Source organism: Lacerta agilis, chromosome 6, assembly GCF_009819535.1.
Source record: "Lacerta agilis isolate rLacAgi1 chromosome 6, rLacAgi1.pri, whole genome shotgun sequence".
Lineage (NCBI taxonomy): Eukaryota > Metazoa > Chordata > Lepidosauria > Squamata > Lacertidae > Lacerta > Lacerta agilis.
Window position 1 is genome coordinate 29,905,716 of NC_046317.1, and position 23,188 is coordinate 29,928,903.

The 23,188-nt window shown below is 41.9% G+C and overlaps 1 protein-coding gene across 3 annotated transcripts; it reads right to left on the reverse strand.

Moving 5' to 3' along the window:
• Positions 1-6,143: 6,143 nt before the first annotated feature.
• On the reverse strand, positions 6,144-22,982 carry DNAJB4 (DnaJ heat shock protein family (Hsp40) member B4). Of its 3 annotated transcripts, none has more exons than XM_033151753.1 (4): positions 22,881-22,982; positions 13,447-13,723; positions 9,875-10,449; positions 6,144-8,520 (listed from the first exon to the last, which is right to left on the reverse strand). In XM_033151753.1, exons 2-4 carry the CDS (start codon positions 13,655-13,657, stop codon positions 8,287-8,289), a joined length of 1,020 nt encoding a protein of 339 aa, XP_033007644.1. In that variant the 5' UTR covers positions 13,658-13,723; positions 22,881-22,982; the 3' UTR covers positions 6,144-8,286. The 3 variants fall into 3 exon arrangements, with proteins under 3 accessions (XP_033007644.1, XP_033007645.1, XP_033007643.1); XM_033151754.1 differs by lacking the exon at positions 22,881-22,982 and adding an exon at positions 17,026-17,503; XM_033151752.1 differs by lacking the exon at positions 22,881-22,982 and having other exon boundaries at positions 13,447-14,027.
• Positions 22,983-23,188: the final 206 nt, after the last annotated feature.

The following is a 23,188-nucleotide window of genomic DNA, read 5'->3' on the forward strand; positions in this document are numbered from 1 at the left end:
AGGAGAAAATGGGGAAGAAGGCCTCCAAAGCCAGCAAGGTGGTTGGCTTTCCACAATTAGAAATAAGTGAACTCTTAAATTGTGTGTGTGTCTCAAGAAATCATGAGGTGATTTAAGTCCAGAGTCTAAAATTGCCACTGCACAATCATTCCACTTGGAACTTCCAAGTAAAACATGCATAGGGTTGAGCATGAAGCTTCCATCCTGTCTACGGTTATCAGTAGGGTTTATTTCCAACAAATTCTGCATAGGAGCGGACCACAGTAGTGGCCAATTAAAGGTAAAGGTAAAGGGGCCCCTGACCATCAGGTCCAGTCGTGTCCGACTCTGGGGTTGCGGCGCTCATCTCGCTCTATAGGCCAAGGGAGCCAGCGTTTGTCCGCAGACAGCTTCCGGGTCATGTGGCCAGCATGACAAAGCCGCTTCTGGCGAACCAGAGCAGCGCACGGAAACGCCGTTTACCTTCCCGCCGGAGCGGTCCCTATTTATCTACTTGCACTTGGACGTGCTTTCGAACTGCTAGGTGGGCAGGAGCTGGGACCGAGCAACGGGAGCTCACCCCGTGGCAGGGATTCGAACCGCCGACCTTCTGATCAGCAAGCCCTAGACTCTGTGGTTTAACCCACAGCGCCACCTGGGTCCCCCACAGCGCCACTAATATATTCCCGCTTTCAGCCCAAAACTCTGCATCTAGATCTTCTTGACTTCCATCTCTTAGTCTCTGGCACCCATTTCACAATTAACCGCACAGACCGCTTATTGTCTTACAGTTCTGTTATGGGTTTGTTATGTTTCCCTTCCCTTCAGACCTACTTCCACCACGCACCCATCCTTCATACACAAGCATCCTGAAGGATTGTGTGCAAAATAATGGAATAATGGACTAGAAAGTTGGCAAACAGTAGTGAAATTATATGAACAAATCACAGCAACTCACCTAATGGCTGAGGTCACGGTAAACAAAGAAACAGCTAAATCAATCCAGGCAATAGCCAGGTTGTAACTTGATTTTATATAATATACAATATGTATAATATACACTAACTGTAATATCTCTCTTAATGGAAAACTATTTAAAGGAAATGTATTAGGTCATTTTGAAAAAGAAGTGAAGTGCTCAAAAATGCATTTTGAAATGGAAGAACTTTAGACTTGTGGTCTGCTCTCTCCTAGGTTTTCATTTAGAAGCAATAAAATGAAACACTTTTAAACCACATCATGGTGACTAATAAATATTGATCAAGATAATCACAATAGAAAATGCTATTAAGTACATAAGATTATAGAGACAAGGATTCTTGCCAAACTTCATTTATATAAATTATTTACACTGACTGTTCAGGACATTGCTATAAATGATACTAGAGGTCAACAGGACTGCTTTACAAATTTCAGTATTTTGCATTCTCCCACTTTAATGTTTGCATAAAATCTGTAAACAATTAACCAGGCCCAGATTTACAGTTCATTGTGTGTTACAAGGGACAGTGATTTATCTGCGTGAAACAATCACTGTGCATAGTGTTATACAGAGTGCAAGACCCCCACTCCCTGCCCCATTGAGCTTACATTCTAATGTTTGACAGGGGCAAAACAAAAAAGGGGAGGGAAGGAAGGAATATGCTTAATTACAGGCTAATTGAGTAAGGAACTCAGCTTGTCACCACTTAATGGGCAGGAAAAACTCTTTTTGGTAGCAAAAAGAAATAAGTCTTATTCCCTTGACAGACAACTGATGGGAACTGAAGGTTCCTCAGATCACAGGCTTTCACAGACAGTATCCCCTGGTTGAGCCCTGTCCAAGCTGCTACACTAAGTAAACCTTAATTAAAGACCTAGCTAAATAAATGAGCATTGCCGACCCATGCATTTCCCTAGCTAACATCCAATAAAACAAAGGCACGAGGCAGTGTCATGACGTTACACATTTCCTTTCAAACACAGCCCCCTAAACCAACACATTGGCTGCTATGTGCCGGTGATGGGGAATATTTAGATACAATGGTATCTTGTTTCCTGGCTACCTATGACTGGAAAGTCTCCAGCAGAGCTTTCCCAATGGTGTGTCGTGCGTGACATGTTAGTGTCGGCTGCAGTGTGTAGATGTGTCACGCGAAAGCTCCTCATGCTCCTCCTGGGACTGGAAAGGTGTTAGTTGAACCTCCGGTTTTCTAGTAAAACTGAATTACTGTATCACGAAATAATGCATGTCTAAAAAGTATGTCACCAACACGAAAAGTTTGGAAAGCATCCAGCAGCTGTTGATCTATGTGATGAGTAAACGTTCAAGCCTCGATTCAGATTGGGGACAATAGTTATGAGCAACATTGCAGAAAGCTTGGAGAAATATATGCATATTTCTCACTGAAATTCCTACTGTCAGCACCTCCCATGTGAGCCCTCCAACTCCTTCGTACACAGCTGTGGGGGCTGCAATGCCATTATGACTGGGAGGAAAGGAGATCTTCCTCTGCCTTCACTTTCTCTCAGCTCAGCCAATCCCTGGCTCCTCAAATGCTGAGACCTAGTTCCGATAAACTCTTCTATCAGGTTTTCTGGATCCATACCAGTCAGAATGTAAAATACTCTTCAATTAGTTACCCTAATGAACTTTCTCTGCCTCTTCCTGTACAATGAGAATGCAAACCTGCTTGGTCTTCTTAATTAACGTATAAACTCAGAAGCATCTGACACACTTTTACCAGCTAAGACAATTGGGAGTGTAGGAAGTATGCAACTCAGCTTGCACTGGAGGCTAATGTGTCTGCATGGGAAAGAGTACAATGGTACCTCGGGTTACATACGCTTCAGGTTACATACTCCGCTTACCCAGAAATAACGCTTCAGGTTAAGACCTTTGCTTCAGGATAAGAACAGAAATCGTGCTCTGGCGGCGGAGCAGCAGCAGGAGGTCCCATTAGCTAAAGTGGTGCTTCAGGTTAAGAACAGTTTCAGGTTAAGAACAGGCCTCCGGAACGAATCAAGTATGTAACCAGAGGTACCACTGTACATAGAAATAGGAACCTCCAAGTTTCCTAGACAGTCCTTTCTGACCTAACCTGTCTTCTCTTTCCCTTGGGTGCTAAAATGATACTCTTAAGCAGTGCTTCTTTTCTAGAAAAATAGGTGCCGGTACTCACTATGAAGTAGTTGTTACAGTAAGTGCCACTTTTTAACCCCCCAGAAAAAAGCACTTATCTTATGAGTTTCTGGCCTCATTTCCTACTTCCTTCTTCATCCTTACCTCCAGCAAGGAAATATTTTCTGCATCCCTCCTGTTGTTGTTGTTGTTGTTCAGTCGTTCAGTCGTGTCCGACTCTTCGTGACCCCATGGACCAGAGCACGCCAGGCACGCCTATCCTTCACTGCCTCTCGCAGTTTGGCCAAACCCATGTTAGTAGCTTCGAGAACACTGTCCAACCATCTCATCCTCTGTCGTCCCCTTCTCCTTGTGCCCTCCATCTTTCCCAACATCAGGGTCTTTTCTAGGGAGTCTTCTCTTCTCATGAGGTGGCCAAAGTACTGGAGCCTCAACTTCAGGATCTGTCCTTCTAGTGAGCACTCAGGGCTGATTTCTTTAAGAATGGATAGGTTTGATCTTCTTGCAGTCCATGGGACTCTCAAGAGTTTCCTCCAGCACCATAATTCAAAAGCATCCCTCCTGCTGAGTTGCAAAAGCAAGCATAGCTTAAACTTATAGCCTCATTGTGATTGTATCCAGGGCAAAAGTGTGCTCCTCCAGCAGGGATTCAGTAAGTTCTATTGTTGCTGAGCATTTGAATTCTGAAAACCAACAGTGGATAAACCGATTTGCAGTGGCTCTGTTCCTTCCTTCCTGTTTGATTCCAGACGGTTCTATCCTAGCCTCTCTGCTGTTTAACATTATATTTAACATTATTGTACATTTACCAAAGGGATGTATTACATAAGTGTAGACAGCAGCATTATATGCTGTTGACATCTATTTATATCAAATAAAAAAAAACTGCTGGATTCCCTGAATGTGCAATTAACAAATCCAGATAAGACAGAGACCAACAATGCAGGGAGACTGAATTTCCTGTTCTTCCAGAAGTCGAATTCCCACTCAAGAAGCGACTTCATATTCAGAGAGTGACTCTCAAAGCTGATTTGATCAGGTGACAGCTGTGGCAAGGAGTACACCTTTTGCCATTTTAAGCTGGCAAGCAAGTTATATCCCTTTCTCTCATATCAGAATTTTAGCCATTCTTTAGTCATTTTGGATACTGTAATGTGATTTGCAATGGGCTGCCCTTGAAGATTGTTTGGAAGCTACTGCTGCAGTACAACACTGCTGCCTATTCTGACAGGAGCAGACCACACAAAGCATGTAACTCTGATCTTGGCTCAGCTGCCAAGTACTCTTTTTAGCCCTAAACAGCTAACATTCCACATATCTAAGGGATCATCTTAGCTAGGATTAAACCTTTAATGCACACTAGTCTGCATGTGTTCTAGAGATTGCACTATTACTTACGGTATATCTACTTTTCTCTTGGATTCTGAACTATTTTATTGTTAAACTTTAACATATAAAAAGGGGAGGGGTTACTACTGAATGTTGAAAAGCGTATTTACTCTCAAGTGTACATAAGATTGCAGTCCTAATATTGCAGCTATAGTTTGTTACTAAACAAACCCTTAAATAGCCATTGGTTTTTTGACAACTCGCATCCAGTTGCATGCTGTCCATCCTCTTAGGAAAGATGATTCAGAGAATTGTTGTGCACCAGTTGTCAGTACTTTTGGATGAAACAGATTATCTTGACCCATTCAATCTGGGTGCAGGACTGGTTATGGGACTCAAACAGCTTTGGCTTCCCTGATGGATTATCTTTATCAGGAAGAAGACAGGGGAGTACAACCCTATAACCCATCTTTCAAAGTTGGCATAGGATACCATGGTCAATGTATCAAAAGCCTATTCTTACTTGATCTTTCAGCGGCTTTTGACACCACTGACCTTGGTATCTTTCTGAGCTGACTATGTAAGATGGCTACTAGAGGCACTGTTTTACAGTGGTTCTGATCCCATTTTCAAAGCTGGTTTCAGATAATAGCATTAGGTTATTCTTCCAGGCCCCTGCCAGTTGTAAAACAGGCAGTGCTATCTTTCTAGAAAAAGAGGTGTCAGAGCTCACCTTGTTCTTTTAGAATGGCAATGACCTGGACCAGTGCCTGGACTCTACTGATCTGGCTGAAGACCAACCAACTGACCATGAATCCTGGCAAAATGGAGGTCCTGTGGGTAAGCGGCTTCTGGGTCCAGATAACTGGGTGGTTGCCTGCTTTTGATGGGGTTGTACTTCCCCTGAAGGAGGTTCATAGTCTGGGGGTGTTTCTGGATCCATCTTGGATGCTTAGAGACCTAGGTGGCCTTGTGGCTAGGGGTTCCTTTCACCAGCTTTGGCTAGTAAGACAGCTCCTGCCATTCCTGGACTGCAATAGCCTGACCACTGTGGTCTGTGTGCTGATAATCTCCTGGCTTGATTACTGCAATGTACTTGATGTGGAGCTACCCTTGAGGTTAGCCCAGAAGGTGCAGCTATTGCAAAAGGTGGCAGATTGGCTGCACACTGGGGTAAGGTATTGCTAAAATGTTACTCCACTGTTGAAAGAATTATAGCAGCTGCCAATTAAGCTCTGTCCTAAGTACAAGGTGCTGGGTTTTGCTGCACAAAGCCCTACACACCTTGGGACCAGGATACCTGAAAGGCCATCTCAGATCTCACCCCTTGTACACACACTCAATCACTGTGCTTAGCATGTGAGGGCCTCCTGCAGATACCATCAAACAGGAGCTCTGTTCCACATAATATAGGAATTGGGCCTTTATCGTTGTGGCATCTACCCTTCTGAATTCCATCCCTTTAAGTATTAACCTTGTTGGTTTTTGGCACATAAAAAACACATTCCTTTTTCAAAAAGTCATTTAAGTTGAGCTCCTTCCCAGTCTGCATCTATACTGGAATTGTTTTTAAGATTATTTATCCCTTGTTGTCTGCTACCCTGGGAAGCAAGAGCAGGATATAAATTCAATAAAGTCATAGATAAATAATAAATACATTCATTTGCTCTCACACACCCAACTCAGTTGAAATTACAAAAATAGAAAACAAAAGTTAGAAACAATATATTTAATTAAAAAACATATAAATGCAATACAGATCATGAATGATATGTAAATGCATAAACAATATGCATAAGGAGGAAGCAGCCATTTTCTACTTTCTTACTTTTAGTGTCACGAGTGCTAGTGTCATGAGTGCAAGTTCTGGATCCTTCTACTTTCAGAATGCACATATTTATTCATATCCCATGTATAAAATCTTATGAAATGTTGCCAATTCATTCAAATGGGTAGTTTCTAGAATGGTGTCCCCCCCCAGATTATAACTATTCTGCATTATAGATAGCTACTGCTTAGGGAATGGGTGTCATAATTAATTTTCTACATAAAAGCATACAAAATTGTTAATTACCCTGTTGGTTAACAGTGCAGCTCCTAGCACATTTGTATGTACATAAAATCATTTATTTTCTTTAAAGAATAGACTTTCAGATGTTAACATATTGCAGCAAGTTTAGAGACAAATGCTAAAAGGATGTTTACTTGTTAATTTTTGCCATCCAAGGGTACCAGCCCTATATATGCTTTTTCTTTTCTTTTAGAAAACTATAATTGAGGGTATTTTCTTCCCTTTGTTTAGATAATTCAGAACAAGCTTACAATTTCTTAAGTGGAACCGAGTTCTACTAATTTATTAACCACAGAAGTTTCAAGAGGCTTAAACTGTGAAATACCGTGAAGTTAGTGTGCTTGAAGTAGGCCCATTCCCTTGACATTTGTTCAGATAACCCTTCTATATAGACTCGCTCTCTCAGCAGGCAGGTTCCACAATTTGCACATATGTTTTAATGGACATTAAAGCAACTGCTGTCACATTTTTTCCATATGGAAATCTGGTAAACCAGCTGTGAGCTTGTTGACTGGAATGGTTGCTTGAGCTGGGTTTGGTGGGAAAGCATGTAGCCTAAAGTGCCAGAAAGTTGGGGGGTCTTGAGACCTTATTACAGGTTAACAAGATGTACCTAGGTCACTATGCCTTTTAGAAGAAAACAGGCCCTTATTTTTGGCAGGGAACATCCCACCTTCAGATCATATTTGGATTATCTTGCTCCGTGTTGTATGCTTTTGTCCCTACGAAGCCAATTATTTTATTGATATGTACAGAACTGGCTGGTTTAGCACAGTTTGTTTGATCTGACATAATTGCCCAAATATATTTGTTCTCACTAATGTTTCCTTTTATCAAATAAATGTTCCTCCTTTTGGAATTGTGTGTATGTGTGTGTGCAAGTTTTATTTAGGTAATGCCTTGGTACTAAATCAAATACTTGATGGCTTAGTTCCCTACCAGGTACTGTGTTTTTAGAATAAGGTCAGACAGCAGAGGGTATTGCTTTGACCCTTGGAATCTTAGGAACGTCAGGTGAAGTCTGGGAGTCTCTTGGCCTGGGCTGGATAGGAGTGGAGGCTGCGTAAATGTAGGGTAGGGGTTAGACCCTGAATATCTGGCAACTACTTAGTTACCCATTGTGTGTTCTGGTTTGGAGCATGTTCATGACATGGTACATATATGTACGACTGTGGAATGGCACATACAATTTTCTGTTAGCCGGGCATCTGTAGAATACTGAGGAAAGGAATCCAAAAACATACAACAATGCGGGGGGGGGGGAACTTACCCTTCGGGCTCATGAACATTTCAAGTGAGATTTCCTGCCTTCTGCTGTGTGCAACGTAAACATAGCAAATTGACATATGCACAACATAAATATTGCAAACATTACATAGATTCATACTATGAATTCCAATTTCTGATCCTGCAATATAATAATCTTACATAGATGATAAAAGAAATATCTGAAATAAAGTGCTTTAAAACTCAAGCACTTCATGATTCTGTGCATATGAGATATGCACAGAAGTGCCCCCCTCACACACACACAAAAATACTTCTTACTTATAAGCAAATACTGGATAAAACTTTTTTAAAAGGAAAATCCAATACACAGCAAATGGTTTTAGCTTCATACTTGATTGCAAGTGTTTTGTACTTTTGCCTCCTATTCTCATGCAGCACTGCATAACTCTCTCCCCAATCCACACACAAAAAAGTTAAGTTCCACAGTTATAGATTGCACTTTTACTCTTCAATTTTCAGTGTCCTTTTGGAACAAGTTCAAAAAAAGTATGTTGTTTTATGAAACAGGAAGATTTCTCCTGAGTACTTCTTTTGATGCTGGAGCTATACTGTCTGGAAAGGTTACTTCAAACTCTATAATCAAGTCACCTCGTTGGTCAGGATTTTTGGGAAATGGCAAACCATATCCTATAATTCTTCTTCTCATTCCAGGTTTTACAACTTCATTTACTGTCATAGGTATGGTTCGACCTTCTATTGTTGGTACATTGATTGAGGTGCCACACAAGGCCTAAAAAACAAGTTTAAAAAGCCAAATCAGCTTTTTTTTGTAAAGCAGTTAAAGAAAGACAAGTATCTATGAAATATAACTTAGAAATACAGTTACTGTTGCTTACATTGGCCAAGTATTGGTTTGCATAACTGTACCATTTTGTATCCAACTACTCAATTGCTACAAAATTAGAAGGAAAGCAGATCTTATCATCCATACAGCACTGATTTTTCTGCTGTTTTTTTTATAAATGCAACTTTATTAGAGTGTAGGTGGGTGCTTCCCCCCCCCCCCCGGCATTCTGGTGGGAGTTTTGCTCATGAGTCTGTTTTTTGTTTCTGCATTTGTGCTCCAATAACCTTTTAGACCAACACATTTTCTATCACGCTGCAGAGCGATGCCACATCCTCATACTGCAAAGAGCCACTGAATAGAATCAGAAAACACCCCAGCCAGTTAAAAGGCAGGCTCAACTGAGTACATGACTAACTTTTGTTGCAGGCAGAGAGTTGTACCCGATACAAGTCCTACTCAGAGTAGATCCATTGAAGTAAATGAACCTGAGTTAGTCAGATCCATTAACTTCAGTGGGTATACACCAAGTTGGACTAGCATTGGATTCAACCCAGAATAGAAAATGGCAATGAGGGGAAAGCAAGAGATGGCACAAGGATAGATTGGGTCAGCCAGAGCAGCAACCAGAATTATGAAGTACAGTGTTAGCTTTGGATATTTTATCCCACACTCTGTCATGACATGTTAAAGTCAAAGAATAGCAGTCATCCTTCTTCCAAACAGTGCTGAACTATTCAACACAGTGGGTGGAATCCAGTGTCACACCATGGTGGAAGTGCCATCAATGCAAACACTGCAGCTTGCCAGATGGAATTATTCCCCTCTCCTCCTCCCTGGGTGCTGCACTGGGAGTTCTCCCGACACTCCCCCCGGAGTCGATTTTGGGGCATGCTGGTTGGAGGGAGCGCTGGGGTGAGGAAAGGGGAAAGCACCATTGTGCAAGTAGAAGTTCTTCTGCAGGGCTTGCGCTGACAGGACTCATTAGGTGAATCACGCCCATTATCTGGGTGTCTACATATTTATCAAACAATATCATCTATGGCAGGCTTCCTCAAACTCGGCCCGCCAGATGTTTTGAGACTATAATTCCCATCATCCCTGGCCACTGGTCCTGCTAGCTAGGGATCATGGGAGTTGTAGGCGAAAAACATCTGGAGGGCCGAGTTTGAGGAAGCCTGATCTATGGGCCATTATCAAATTCAACTCAGCTTTGACTGTAAAACAATGTGAACAAGTTTGAAGCACAGATGGCATGAAGTTCTAACAATACCATTCCAAAGCATAACAGGGTGCTTACCTCTCGTAAGCTGATCTTGACAGGATAGACAATATTTGAACCATCCCTCTTGAAGTGAGGATGTATTTTATCTTTAATAACAAACACAATATCAGCTGGTATGGTGCTAGGTGTTTCATCACCTTCTTTGGGGAATGTAATTTTGGTGCCCTCTTTCCATCCTCTCTTGATATCAATAGTGAGGATTTTATCCTCTGTTCTGACACTTCTACCATCTGGGTTGAGCCGTTTCCGGGAAATTCTCATTCTTTTTGTGCATCCATGGTAAATCTCTTCCAGTGATACCTTGAGTTCATGAACAACAGGGGGATCTTGCTTACGACGGGGTTGGCTACCAACAGTGTTTCTTTCCCTTGGAAATCCATTCATATTGAAAGAAGTAAAGGAACCAAACGGATCTCCATCCACTTCCATGTCTTCAGTGTCTCTGCCACCAGGCATCCTTCTTCCAAAGAAGATCTCAAAAGGATTCGCACCACCAAAAAATGCTGCAAATGTGGCATGTGGGTCTCCATGAAAGGAGTACCGGAAAGTACCACCTTGCCCATCTGGCCCTCCAGCTCCTCCTTTCAGTCCTACAAAAGGGTACAAATAAGTTTAACAATGCCAACCTTAAATACAGTGGTACCTTGGGTTAAGAACTTAATTCATTCTGGAGGTCCGTTCTTAACCTGAAACTGTTCTTAACATGAAGTGCCACTTTAGCTAATGGAGCGTTCCGCCATGCCACTACCATGCAATTTCTGTTCTCATCCTGAAGCAAAGTTCTTAACCTGAGGTACTATTTCTGGGTTAGCGGAGTCTGTAACCTGAAGCGTCTGTAACCTGAGGTACCACTGTAAGGGAACCAGGCAGAGGGCCTTCTCGGTAGTGGCACCCACCCTGTGGAACACCCTCCCATCAGTTGTCAAGGAGATGAGTAACTATATAACCCTTAGAAGATAGCGAAAGGCAGCCCTGTATAGGCAAGCCTTTTAATGTGTAATGTATGTTTTTATAGATGTTGGAAGCTACCCAGAGTGGCTGGGGCAACCCAGTCAGATGGGTGGGGTACAAATAATAAAATTATTATTATACTGGTTTAGAAATGCAAGGCACAATCTCCAACTATAATCATGTATACACTTAATGATGGGACTTACTTTAGAGTATTCAGTAGGGCCTACTTCAAGGAAGCAACCATTGGATTGGGCCACACATCAAATATAACAGAGCCCAATCTTACATGCATTTATCTGGAAGCCCAGCTGAGTTTAATTGGAACTACTTCTAAGTTCTGAATAGACTATAGCCCAAGAAATTAGAAAATGCTAAAGTACTGCAAGCTACGCAAAGTGATATTTATAAAGAGATCTTATGAAGTTATGCTATCACACTCATGCTGACAGTTACCTCAGCTATTTCAAGCCTGCCATTTCTTCCAACGTTATGGCACCCACCTACACTCTGTGATTAATTACACCTACGCAGCCATCCTAAATTTAAACAGTTTCTTAGCTTTCTAGTCTATCTTCAAAACACCTAAGTAGACTCTGCATGAGAAGGCTGTGGGCCTTAACTCTATCGTCTTTGGTTCTAAATGTCATCTGCTGCTTGGTAGTGTGTGTGTGTGTGTGTGTGTGTGTGAGAGAGAGAGAGAGAGAGAGAGAGAGAGAGAGAGAGAGAGAATAGAAAAGAACATGAATGTTTGCAAGTTGGGGATATAGTACCCCAAGTTAGGAGAAATCATGCTGTCATGGATTTTAATCAAATTTACATAAGGATGGGATTCAGAAATGCAAGAATACAAATCTGTAGAAAGGTTTTAGAACTCTACTTTCAAAAATCTTATGCATTGACTTAGAACCATGAAAACAAAAATCAAGTCTTTTCTCCAAGCTGAGAAAATATTCAGTAAATAAAAATAGGTTGCTAAAATGGCTTTTCAGGCTAAACCTAGTCTCTTAGCTATGATGAGCATGATGATCATATACTGATGTAGTACTAATGCCAAGCGGGCTGACAAACCATACCATGTGCTTAGCGGAATGACACTTCCTAGAATAGATAATGGATAGGTTTTGCTGAAAGGACACTGGGTCCCATGGCTATAAAAAGGGGCTCTGGACCCACAGTCTGCCCATGTCCTGGACAGCAGCAAAGCTGCCACATTCACCAACATTTAAAGCTTTATCAGCTCATTAAAGATCTAATGTGTTACACAGAAATAAATATTAGGCATGATTTTATGTTTGGTGATAGCTGCTTCTATTGCTTTCATTTTAATTTCTTACAGGACGAGTAGAAAATCCATGCTGATATTGGCTGGGAAAGAAGCAGACACACACACTGATATAATTAGGAAAAGAAGGTAGGAATGAAAAGGGCACTAAAGAACATGTGAATGCCTAAAGAATGCTGATCCTTGACTAAGAATAAGGAACCCATTTGTTTCAATTACAGGTGGGTAGCCGTGTTGGTCTGCCATAGTCGAAACAAAATAGGAAATTCTTTCCAGTAGCACCTTAGAGACCAACTGAGTTTGTTCTTGGTATGAGCTTTCGTGTGCATGCACACTTCTTCAGATACACTGTGTATCTGAAGAAGTGTGCATGCACATGAAAGCTCATACCAAGAACAAACTCATACCAAGCTCATACCAAGAACAAACTCAGTTGGTCTCTAAGGTGCTACTGGAAAGAATTTCCTATTTTGTTTCCATTTGTTTCAAGGCCTCATGGAAGTCCAATGACTACAAGAGAAACAGTGATCCTAGAGCTGCAGTATTAAAACTTCAAGTAGAACCAGCATTTATAGAAATGTATGGATTTGTGATGAATTCAAACTTCTCAGAGCAATCATCATCAAGAGCTCATCAATTAAGTGTTCACGTGTTTTCAATAGGCCATCATGTCTTGAGAACTTTCCCTTAAAGTGAAAAGTCTTGTTTCATTGAGGGAGTATGTAATTGTAATGAAGCCAACTTAGGTCAGCATTTGAACAATATTTTGAACCATAAAGGTAGCAACCCAGTTCCAAAAGTTCTAAGAATCCATCTAAACCAAATTATTTTAACATAATCGTTTTAAGCTAAACACACTGCTTCTGGGCCTCATTCCCTTGGCACTTTAGCACTGTTTACAATTAAGCTGAAAACTTGTCCTAGTATTTCATGACATCAGACAAATTCTTTCCTTTCCAGGCAAGATGCCAATATTGGCTAAAGTCTGGACACCTGGACCCAAAGACCATTTTAAATAAAAGCTTATTTTAATAAAACTATACCCGTATATTTTATACTACCTTGGAAGAGTGAGACAAACTCAGCATACTATTGCAAAGTTTTTGTAACATAAATTAAATAGTATCTACTAACATGTTTCACAGATGAAGCAAATAGATTCACATAGAAAATAACCTAAATTAGAAAATGCCATAGAAGTATTAGACTCTCAAGCAAGACTTGAATCCTCAAACTGTTACTACATCTAAATGCTCAAACCTGCTTCTTAAAAACTGCCTCACTGCATCTGACATTTTAAAAAAAACCTTTCTATTTTAAGCTAAAACTACTGTACATAAAATTATTTTACCTTCTTCTCCAAACTGATCATAAATTTCTCTTTTTTGGGGATCACTCAGCACCTCATAAGCTTCTGCAATCTCTTTGAATTTTTCTTCTGCGTGGGGAGATTTGTTCTTATCTGGATGCCATTTAAGGGCTTGTTTTCTGTAAGCTTTCTTTATGTCTTCATCAGATGCTCCCTTTTCGATCCCAAGAACGGAATAATAATCCTTTCCCATACTGAATGTTCACAAAGTTTATTTCCTTCTATATAACAGCGTCCAGTTTCTCAGCTTGCGATGTTGCTGGAAAAGCGTTAACAGAAGTCACAAGAGCAGCAGTTTTAGTAAGCAGCGGGCAGACTGCTTGTTAAATTCTCCCCTCCTTGGTCGTTTCATACAGATAAATATACACAGTGGTAGAGACACTGCCACCCAGAGCCCTCCCAATTATACTACGTGTCTGTGCTCTTTCTAGAACAGCAAATGCTGTAAGACGTCACTTCCCAAGCTAACTACAGCCCAAACTCTGCAGTGTTCCCTTTCTGCAGTTAACTGTTCAATGTCCTTCTCCCTCTGAAGCCGAATGAATTGCTGATCGGGAAGGAAAAACCTTAAACCCTCCCCCCTTTCCTTTTGTACATGGGCCTGTGTATTTCAGACACTGGTCAAATTTTGGACAATGTGATAAAGTAATCAGTGTGGAAAACAAAACTGTTAGATAAAAAAACCACCCTGATTTCTTAGTTGTGAGGAATCGGTTAACAGGATAGAGATGGCATGCAATTAACAACAAAAATTATGGGAAAGTAAAGATCTTATAAAGCACAGGCCATGTCACCTGCTCCCAGTACATTGGTTTTGATTTCTTCACACTCAGCCTATAAAAGCAAAATGCAAGTGTTTCACTAGCAGCAACACAACTGAATGATTGATTGCCTCGCAGCACCAGTCACTTTTCATGCTACCCTCTAGGCACGATTGACAGATACAAAATAGATTAAGCCTTTGCGTGCATTTGCTTTCCTCATGGAATGTCAAATGTGGGGGGGGGACCCTAGCATAGAATAGGGTACAAAAAGCAACCTGTTAGTTTTTTGCAGTCATTTTAGTTGCAGGTGGCAGCAATATATAGGTGGACAGCACAATCAGGTAGCTGAAACAGCAGAAGCAACAAGAGCCAATTTCAATTGTTTCAGGGAAAATATAAAAGTAAAGAGGGGCTAATAGTTGCTTTTCAGTTAACCTCAGATGGCAGTAAGTGTGACTTACAAAAGACCATGACTTAAATTATGTATTATCGTTGCACACTTCTCTTTCCCAAAGAGCCAGTTCGCATGTCTGTTAAGGGAGAACCCAACCACATATTCTCTATCCAGGCATTTTTGTCTGCCTAACCCAAGCAGTTAGAATCATCCATTTGTTACATTGATTTCACACTGGAGCATTCTAGTTTATGTTTGTTTGCTTATTCCAGTAAACAGTGGATTCTGATACCTTTAAAACCAGCTTGTATTCTCAGAACCTACACATTATAGGCGACATGGTGAATAGCACAACACAATCAATCATTTTCCAAGTCTCGGGGTAGGAGAGCCTTGGAACATCCATGAAGGCTTTATCTTTTTGCCTTTAAATTTCTCATAATAGAACTGCCATTTACATCAAGACTAGAATTACTTTCTACCAATGTTCGGCATTCCAAAGAGAGAGTTTGGAACCTGCCCTCAACAGCTGCTCCATGCCAAGAGAGACGGCTTGCTCATTCAGTCCTGATTACAAAGGGCCTGGGGGGGGGGGTCCTTGGGGGAATTTATCCCTCCCTTTGCCCATCTCTCTTGCAGCTTTCTTATAATTTGAAGAAATGCATGTGAGGTATGCAACAAACAGATGCAGTGTAGAGTGATCCCATTCAACACTCCCCATTGCATTTCTCTTCCCTCCCAGTTTTCTTCCGCACACTCCAACAGCCAGTCAGCATTCCATTCCCAATAAATTCTACTGAAGTGCAACAGCTGAAATTATACGAAGTTTCTCATATACAGCTGTCCAGATAAGGGAATAGATGGATGTTTGAGGCGGGTGGGGAAGAATGAGGATGGGAGAAAGCCTGCCAAGAGACAATGGGAGGAAGTAGAATAGGCTACCACCAGCAAAATTACATTTGTGTTACAGCATTTTCTATAGCCTTCAGGAGCAGCTCAAGATAGTTTTCCTCAGAATTGATTAGTTCTCATACCTCGTAGATTGCCTACTCCACATCATCCTACTAAAGCCAACTGTTGTTGTTTTTTTGTTAGCTACCTTGAAACTTTTGTCTGAAAGATGGCCTAGAAACCTTATGTGGGAAAGGGGGTGGGCATGAAACTGTAAGTGACTTATTAAATGACATTTTGGCTTTCTTTTTCTTTTATGGACTCATGTCTCTATGTCAAACCAGTTTACCAATAGAAAACACACATATTCATCAAAAACATTTTTGCAGTTAAAATTAGTAATGTGTATATTTCTTTTTTTACATGCGAGGTGGTATTTGTGCTGCTGTTTCTGACACGTTACATAACCAGAAAATGAGATGAAAATACAGCTGGTCTTTTCTTCAGCAAATGTATTTATAGCTTGTTTGAATAATATATTCCTGTTAACAGCAAGGTAAGACCTAGGGAAGAGCTTACTCTATTTTCTACCATCTAAATAAAAAAAAAACAAATTTCTATTTGTAAAGCCTTTCCCCCCCCCCAACATGGAATTTGAGTTATCTATTGGTCTAGATCAGGCATCTCCAACAGGTTGATTGTGATCTACTGGTAGATCACGGGGTGTTCCTGGTAGCTCCTGGTAGATCTTTGGCCCCTCAGTGATCTCCTCCCCCCCAAAAAAAGGGGGAACAACTGTTGCTTCCTAAAATAAGCTCAACAACTTTGGTCCATCCAACGACAATGGGTAGATCACTGCCAGTTTTTTTTATACTGTAGATCGCAGTATATTGGGAGTTGCAACGTCCCTGGTCTAGATGGACATCTAGCCTTTAAAACCAAGGCTGGTGGTTTTACTGGAAGCAAGGTGAGGCATCATATAGCTTGCTGTAACTTGCATGGACTACTATGAGTTTGGCCAAACTGCGGGAGGCAATGAAAGATAGGCGTGCCTGGCATGCTCTGGTCCATGGGGTCACGAAGAGTCTGACACGACTGAACAACAACAACAAACTTGCTGTAAAGAATTGGTAGGAATAGCTTTTGTATGCAAAGAGAGGGGCAACAAGAACTTATTTTACAAAAAACTTATTATCTTACTTTGCCAAGCTATGTAAATTAAAGTTAATGGGTGCTTCCCTCTATTCTATCATCCTGCCCCATTCTTCTGCCTTCAACGTATCCTAGTACAGTCTTGTTCCTATACACTTCTCTGCATGACCAGAGCAGGAAGGGGTTGGAATGAGCAGCTTCCACAGCACAAATGGTGGCTGTTGTTCATCTTACATACAGTCTGGCAATTTTAAGGTTATGGCAGAAATGGATACATATTGGACAGCTGTTTCAGGGGCTATGTTCTACCCACCTAACTTAAAAGGTAAATAACTCTCTTAAAGGAAAACAGGACCTTACCTGACCACAATCCTTACACGCAGCAATACGTGTAGTTACCTCTAATCCTGATCTGTTCAGTTTATTTTTGTGAGAAAGGAACTCAGGATATCATGTTCTGGAACTGAGCGGGGAATATTTTGTGTAAACATCCTCTCCTTGTCTTTCAGTTGCCAAGTAAAAGCTCTGGTCAGAGTCTTTCACTGGCTTTGTTTTTGGCAAGACCAACATAGAAACCAACTTTTGTGATGGGCTTAATAGAGAGTAAAGACAGAAGAGCACGGGAGCTTATAGAAAAAGTGTCTGTTCTGCTGCTGCTCATGCTATTTGTGTACTGTGTACATCAGCGGAGAATTTTACTCAGACACTCAGTTCAATGTCACACAAAGGATATTGAACACTAAGCAGCTGAAAATTAACATGACACAACAACTGCATGGAATCCATGATCAGAGTGTAAGGGTTGTGTTCTGAAAGCAAAGTATTTTCTCTCATTTTCTCTAGGTTCCTGTTTGACATATAGTGGTACCTTGGGTTAAGAACTTAATTCGTTCTGGAGGTCCGTTCTTAACCTGAAACTGTTCTTAACCTGAGGTACCACTTTAGCTAATGGGGCCTACCACTGCTGCCACGCCACTGCCACACGATTTCTGTTCTCATCCTGAAGCAAAGTTCTTAACCCGAGGTACTGTTTCTGGGTTAGCGGAGTCTGTAACCTGAAGCACCTGTAACCCGAGGTACCACTGTACTGTAAAATACTTCTCCTAAAAAAGTTTCCTCTTTCTGGCCTATCTTTTGCCAGGTGCTTTTAAAGAAGCCAATCAACATTTTGAAACTACTTCATTTAGCATTATGAGAACAAGCCCCATTAGCCTTCAGGCTCCCTTACTTTTCCTCTAGCTACCCATGTCATCTGAACACAGGCAAACCATAGTTATCCTAATTATGGTTTGTTAAAACAAGCCAGCTTCATAATAGTAGTTTATGAAGCTGACCTGTTTCAACTAATCATAGTTAAGATTAACCACAATCTAAGGGGCAGAGACACTAAACTGTGCTTTAATCTGGAATGAAAGCTTGAAAACTCCATCTTATAGCCATACTAAAAGTACTAAGCCAGTTTAGCATTGCATCAAAATTCAGCCAGTGCATGTCCGGCAGATTAAAATATGTCATGGGTAATGGGGTTGAGAAAAAGGTAAACATCCTCACAAATATACCAGAGAATAATTAGAATTCTTCTCATTTACTTTCTAGAATACTTTAAAATAGCATTTTACAAGTCTTATACAGAAGTATTCAAATCAAAGTACTTTAAAAAATGACTTAGTGTCTATCCCACTATTTAATCCCAAGTAAAATATAAGAAAATTATTCCTATCAAAACTTTACCAAAAAAGGAACAGCACAAATTTCAGCTGTGGACATGTAATGTATTTCAGGGGGGTGGAGTGTGTTTCCAAGTATCCATGCCAGAGACTTACTCTCAAGGGCTTTTCTCCACCCACACATTGGAGTATGACTCACAGTGCTAAAGTTAAAGTTTACAGAAGACTTAGTAGTCCAATTCTCTTGCACTGTGAAATCCAGTAAGAAAAGACTGGATTTGATTCCTTAAACCTAACCATCAGGAAGATCCATGGCAGGTAATTGGGTGACAAAACCAACAAATGTAAAGATTTTGAACTAAAATTCCCAGATGATGTCACACATTAGGAGCTCTATAGAAAGAGAAAGCTACATAGCTCTGAACATAATTTGTCTGTTCAGATCAGAAACAACTAAAGGTGGTTGCTTAAGTCTTTGAGTTTTAATATTCCTGTGCCACTCCACATCTCACAAGAGGCCCTTCTTCGAACCTGTTACAAATAATATAGCATGTTACAAATAATTTCATAACAACCCAGAACTACCATATTCAGTATTTGTATACGTACCGTATATCGCGGCGTATAAGGCGACTCGGCGTATAAGACGACCCCCCAACTTTTAATGTGAAAAAACAGAGTTTGGGGTATACTCACCCAGCCCGGGATCCATGGCTGCTGAGGCGGCGGCAGCGGCGGGGAGAGCGTCCCCCGCGCCACACAGGAGATTTCCGCGCTTGCCGCCCAAGCGCACAGCGGCCCCCATGGCTGCTGAGGCGGCGGCAGCGACGCCTGGGGCAGCGGGGAGAAGCTCCCCGTCGCCCCAAAGGAGGCCTCCGCGCTTCCTGCTGAAGCGCAGGACGGCCTCCACGGCTGCTGAGGCGTCGGCAGCGACGCCTGGGGCAGCGGGGAGAAGCTCCCCGTCGCCGCACAGGAAGCCTCCGCGCTTGCCGCCCACGCCCAGCCCGGGCTCCATGGCAGCTGAAGCGCCGGGGAGAGGCTCCATGCAGCCAGTGGCGGGGCGGAACTCCGGGTCATGATGTTGCCGGCGTACAAGACGACCCCCGACTTCAGAGAAGATTTTTCGGGCTTAAAAAGTCGTCTTATACGCCGCGATATACGGTAACTCAAGAATGTGTTTTTCCTTGCAAACAAGTAGTGAGGGGTGTTGCCTACCCCCTTGACAGCAGCTTATTAAATGAACCATTTAGATGCAACCAGCAAGCAGCCCTTTGCCCAAGGTACTGCAAGTTGTACCACACCTGACTGCAAATCCTCAAAAAGATTTACAAATTGTACAACTTTGTTTCCCTCAAGATTTTACCTTTGCTAAATCTATTTACAAAAGCACAGAATGATCTAAGTGCTGCCGATGATTCGCCTCAGAAACATCCGTTCAGCTACCACAAAATCCTGTCTAGATCCGACTACAATATAATTCAAATGGTTGCTCTTTCCAAAAGGATTTTCTTCTTATTCTTCCCCCAAAAAACCTCCTGTGGAATGCAGGAATATTAAACAAAGGCCTAGCATTGGGTATGTTGTTACAGCAGGGAAAGAGCCAAGCAGCTCTCCTCTCCAAGAGTCTAGTCCCCTTTGTGGGGGCAAGAACACTTTCATGAAAAAAGGAACTTCATGTGATTACATACAGTTCATGATTTAGTGTGCAATCTAGTGCTCCTTCTCTAAATTAAGCTGATCCTGTAAAGCAGGATCCTGCACCTATGGAACTCTAGATGTTGCTGAATTACAACTCTCATCAGTTACTGCCAACATGTTTATGCTTCAGGGGAAATTGCATGAAATGTAACCAACTTCTTATTGTGGATAAATGTTTGCAAGCTATTTTATTAGTACTGTACTGTACAACATTTTGAAAAACTGTGTTTTAAACCCTTTGGATGTTTTTTATGAGCACCATCTGACTATGCCCACTAGAGGTCACTAAACAAATATTACCGGTAATCTTTACAAATACTGGAAATCTTACCATGCCAAAGTTTTCAGTTTAGAAACATTATGGAAAATAAGTACTGTATTGTTTTTGTTACATTAAACTCTCCCTTTGTCCAGTGTAGTTTCTTTGCCACTTGCTCTTTAGTCTTAATCATGTGTTGTAGGTATACAGCTGAGGTAGTGGTTGGCTCAGAGTCATTATGTTATTTTCATGTCAAGCAGCAATTTGAACCTAGGTCAATGACTATCTTACAAATTTCAATTTGTGGCATACTCCTGATAATGAAACTTCTCTGGCTGTCCCATGATAATTCCTATTTCTTGCTCTCCCCCTCCCCCAACCACAAGCTCACAGTTTCAAAATAGATGTTATGATGAGCAGTGGATTCCAGAAAAAATACATTATGAATTATTTTGAGGATGTCTGTCACATTGAGCCTGTCTCTATTTCCTCTGCAGCTTGAAGGCAAAAAAGGTGCACAATAATCCCATATCATTGTTTCCACCAATCACTATGTTCAAGGAATTAAGAATTATGCCATTTACAGTATATCAAGGCCAAAGTGTCAACACTAAGTCCCCTAAATCGCTAAATCTTGCCTAGTGAACCCTACATAAATCTTTCAGATGAAAAGGAAAACAGTGTAACTGTATGTCTTACAAAAAATATAAATCCAAATCTAACATGCAAGTTACTGCTTCTTCTATGGACCTTTCTCTTTGGGATATATTTCTCCCTGCTTAACACATAATATAACCCAATCCTATATATACTTTTTGGGAAAGTTTCTGACGCCAATGGGATTTTGGTTCTCAAACTTTTCTACTGGTATCCTGAAGAAGCACTTTCCACATAGCAGTATCTTTGGGACCCGCAGTTGTCATCTATGAACCAGTGTCACACTTCCCTGCAGTCATACATTGCAAAGGAACATCAACAACAGCAGACAAGCTGTGTTTCAGCAAAGGTTGTACACAATTACTGAACTTACTGAGGAATCGTTAAGTTTCCAATCAACCTGAAGATTCTACAGAACAGTCTAAAAACACTACACTAGACATGCAAAACAAAATAAAAAATTAAAAAATCCTTCCAGTAGCACCTTAGAGAACAACTAAGTTTGTTCTTGGTATGAGCTTTTGTGTGCATGCACACTTCTTAGATCACAGATTTAAGATAAAGGATTGTCTCCAATTAAGTCATACTCAGAATAGAGCCCTTGTAATCAACAGACTTTACTGAATTCACCAACTCTGCTCCCAAGAATGAGCTCATCCACACTTACCTTTTGCTCCATACTTTCTAGGCACAGATCCACCCGCAGCTTTCCCCAGGAAAACCTGATCTTTACTGCCAAATTGGAGTAAATGGCAATACGGGTTTTCTGCAGATTGCTGTTTGGTCTGATTTAGCAGTAAAGAGCAGGGAGTTTTGGAGAAGGCACTGGGGCAAAAAGAAAAAAAGACATAGAAAGCCTGGACTGTGACCAGAAATGTGGAGCAAAGGTAAGTGTGGATGAGCCCTAAGACTCTGCAAGAAATTTAAACCCTTGGCCCCACATACTGCCTGGTGGGACTTTACAGAGCAGCAGGAACTCTGTTGCACCTGCAGCCCTGCTACACACTTGGTAGCCAGGGTAGGGAGTCTGGCAGATTACTGCACTGGCCTGGAGCTGCTATACAGTATCAAGCTGAAATTGGGCTTGCTGTTATGTGGCAGCGATAGGGTCAGCTTGTGGGCTCTGCACTGCTGAGATTCTGCCAGTGGCACTTCAATCCATCTGCACATTTGAAAGGCATAAGGTGGAGTTTCACAGCATCACTGTGCAGGCAGAAACCACGCCCAATCCATGTGTCCCCCACCCTCAGTCCAGCACCAAGGTGGGGGGGGGGAGTATGGATTCCAGTTGGATACAGCCCAAGGAGTTTGTCTGATCCAAAATGTCCAAGATGCTGTAACTGTAATTCATTTAGAAAGGATTAAATTAGATGATGGTGCATGGAAAATACACACCATATACTTAAAGCACAACCTAGGAACTGCAGTTCACCCTCTTGCAGGGCTAGTTTCTAGCACCCACAGGCTACTGTTCCCAGAATTTGGGGGTGAGAATCGGATGCAAGCCCCTCAGGGCATGTATTACTTTTTAGACGGCATCTAGTCCCTGGAGTGTTTCTGATTCCTATGCATCAATACCAGAAACCCACGAGACATTTGCCCCTCCCCCCTCCCCGCCACATCCAAATTTAAGACATCACCGCCTTGAGGGAAAAAACACGTGTTTGTTTTTTGGGAACAGCAGGTGGAAAAGCTTTAATGTAAACGTTATGGACAGATACGAGCATTCATGGTCTTCTCCGTGATCTTACATGCTTGTTTCAGTGGCGTGCGCTTCTATTTCGTTTTAACAACATTAAACCTTTAGCTGCGCTTTGCAGGCCCACCAATTTTGCTCGGGTTTGTCGCTATATATAAGGCGACCCCGTTTACTCAACGTGCCCCTGAGAGAGAGGCCCTTGTCGCGCTCACTCCACCCGCCCTGTCAGACTCACTCGCAGGCCAGAGGCTAAGGCCGCCACGACGGCGCTCCTCGAGAGACGCGACGGCAACTCCCTCAAAGCCGCCGCCTCCTCCCCTCCGCTATTGTCCGAACGCGCAGACTCTGGAGAAACGTCAAAACGCCCGGGAGGAGGGTTAAAAAAAAAAGCGCGAGGGGGGGCTTTTGGGGATAACCTATCGCGAGATATAATGCCGCCCACCCCTCCACCCCGCTTAAAACGTCACCACCGCCTCTCGTTCGCGAAGAAATCGCGCGAGCCTCTCCCACCCCCCTAAGGGAGCACCCAACCCCTCCCCTTTC

Excerpts from the sequence above, each read along its gene's own strand:
- DNAJB4 (XM_033151753.1), bottom strand. The coding sequence starts at position 13,657 with ATGGGAAAGGATTATTATTCCGTTCTTGGGATCGAAAAGGGAGCATCT. Across the intron at positions 10,450-13,446 it reads TGATCAGTTTGGAGAAGAAG|GACTGAAAGGAGGAGCTGGA; the intron begins GTAAAATAATTT and ends ACCCTTTTGTAG. Across the intron at positions 8,521-9,874 it reads TCAAGATCAGCTTACGAGAG|GCCTTGTGTGGCACCTCAAT; the intron begins GTAAGCACCCTG and ends CTTGTTTTTTAG.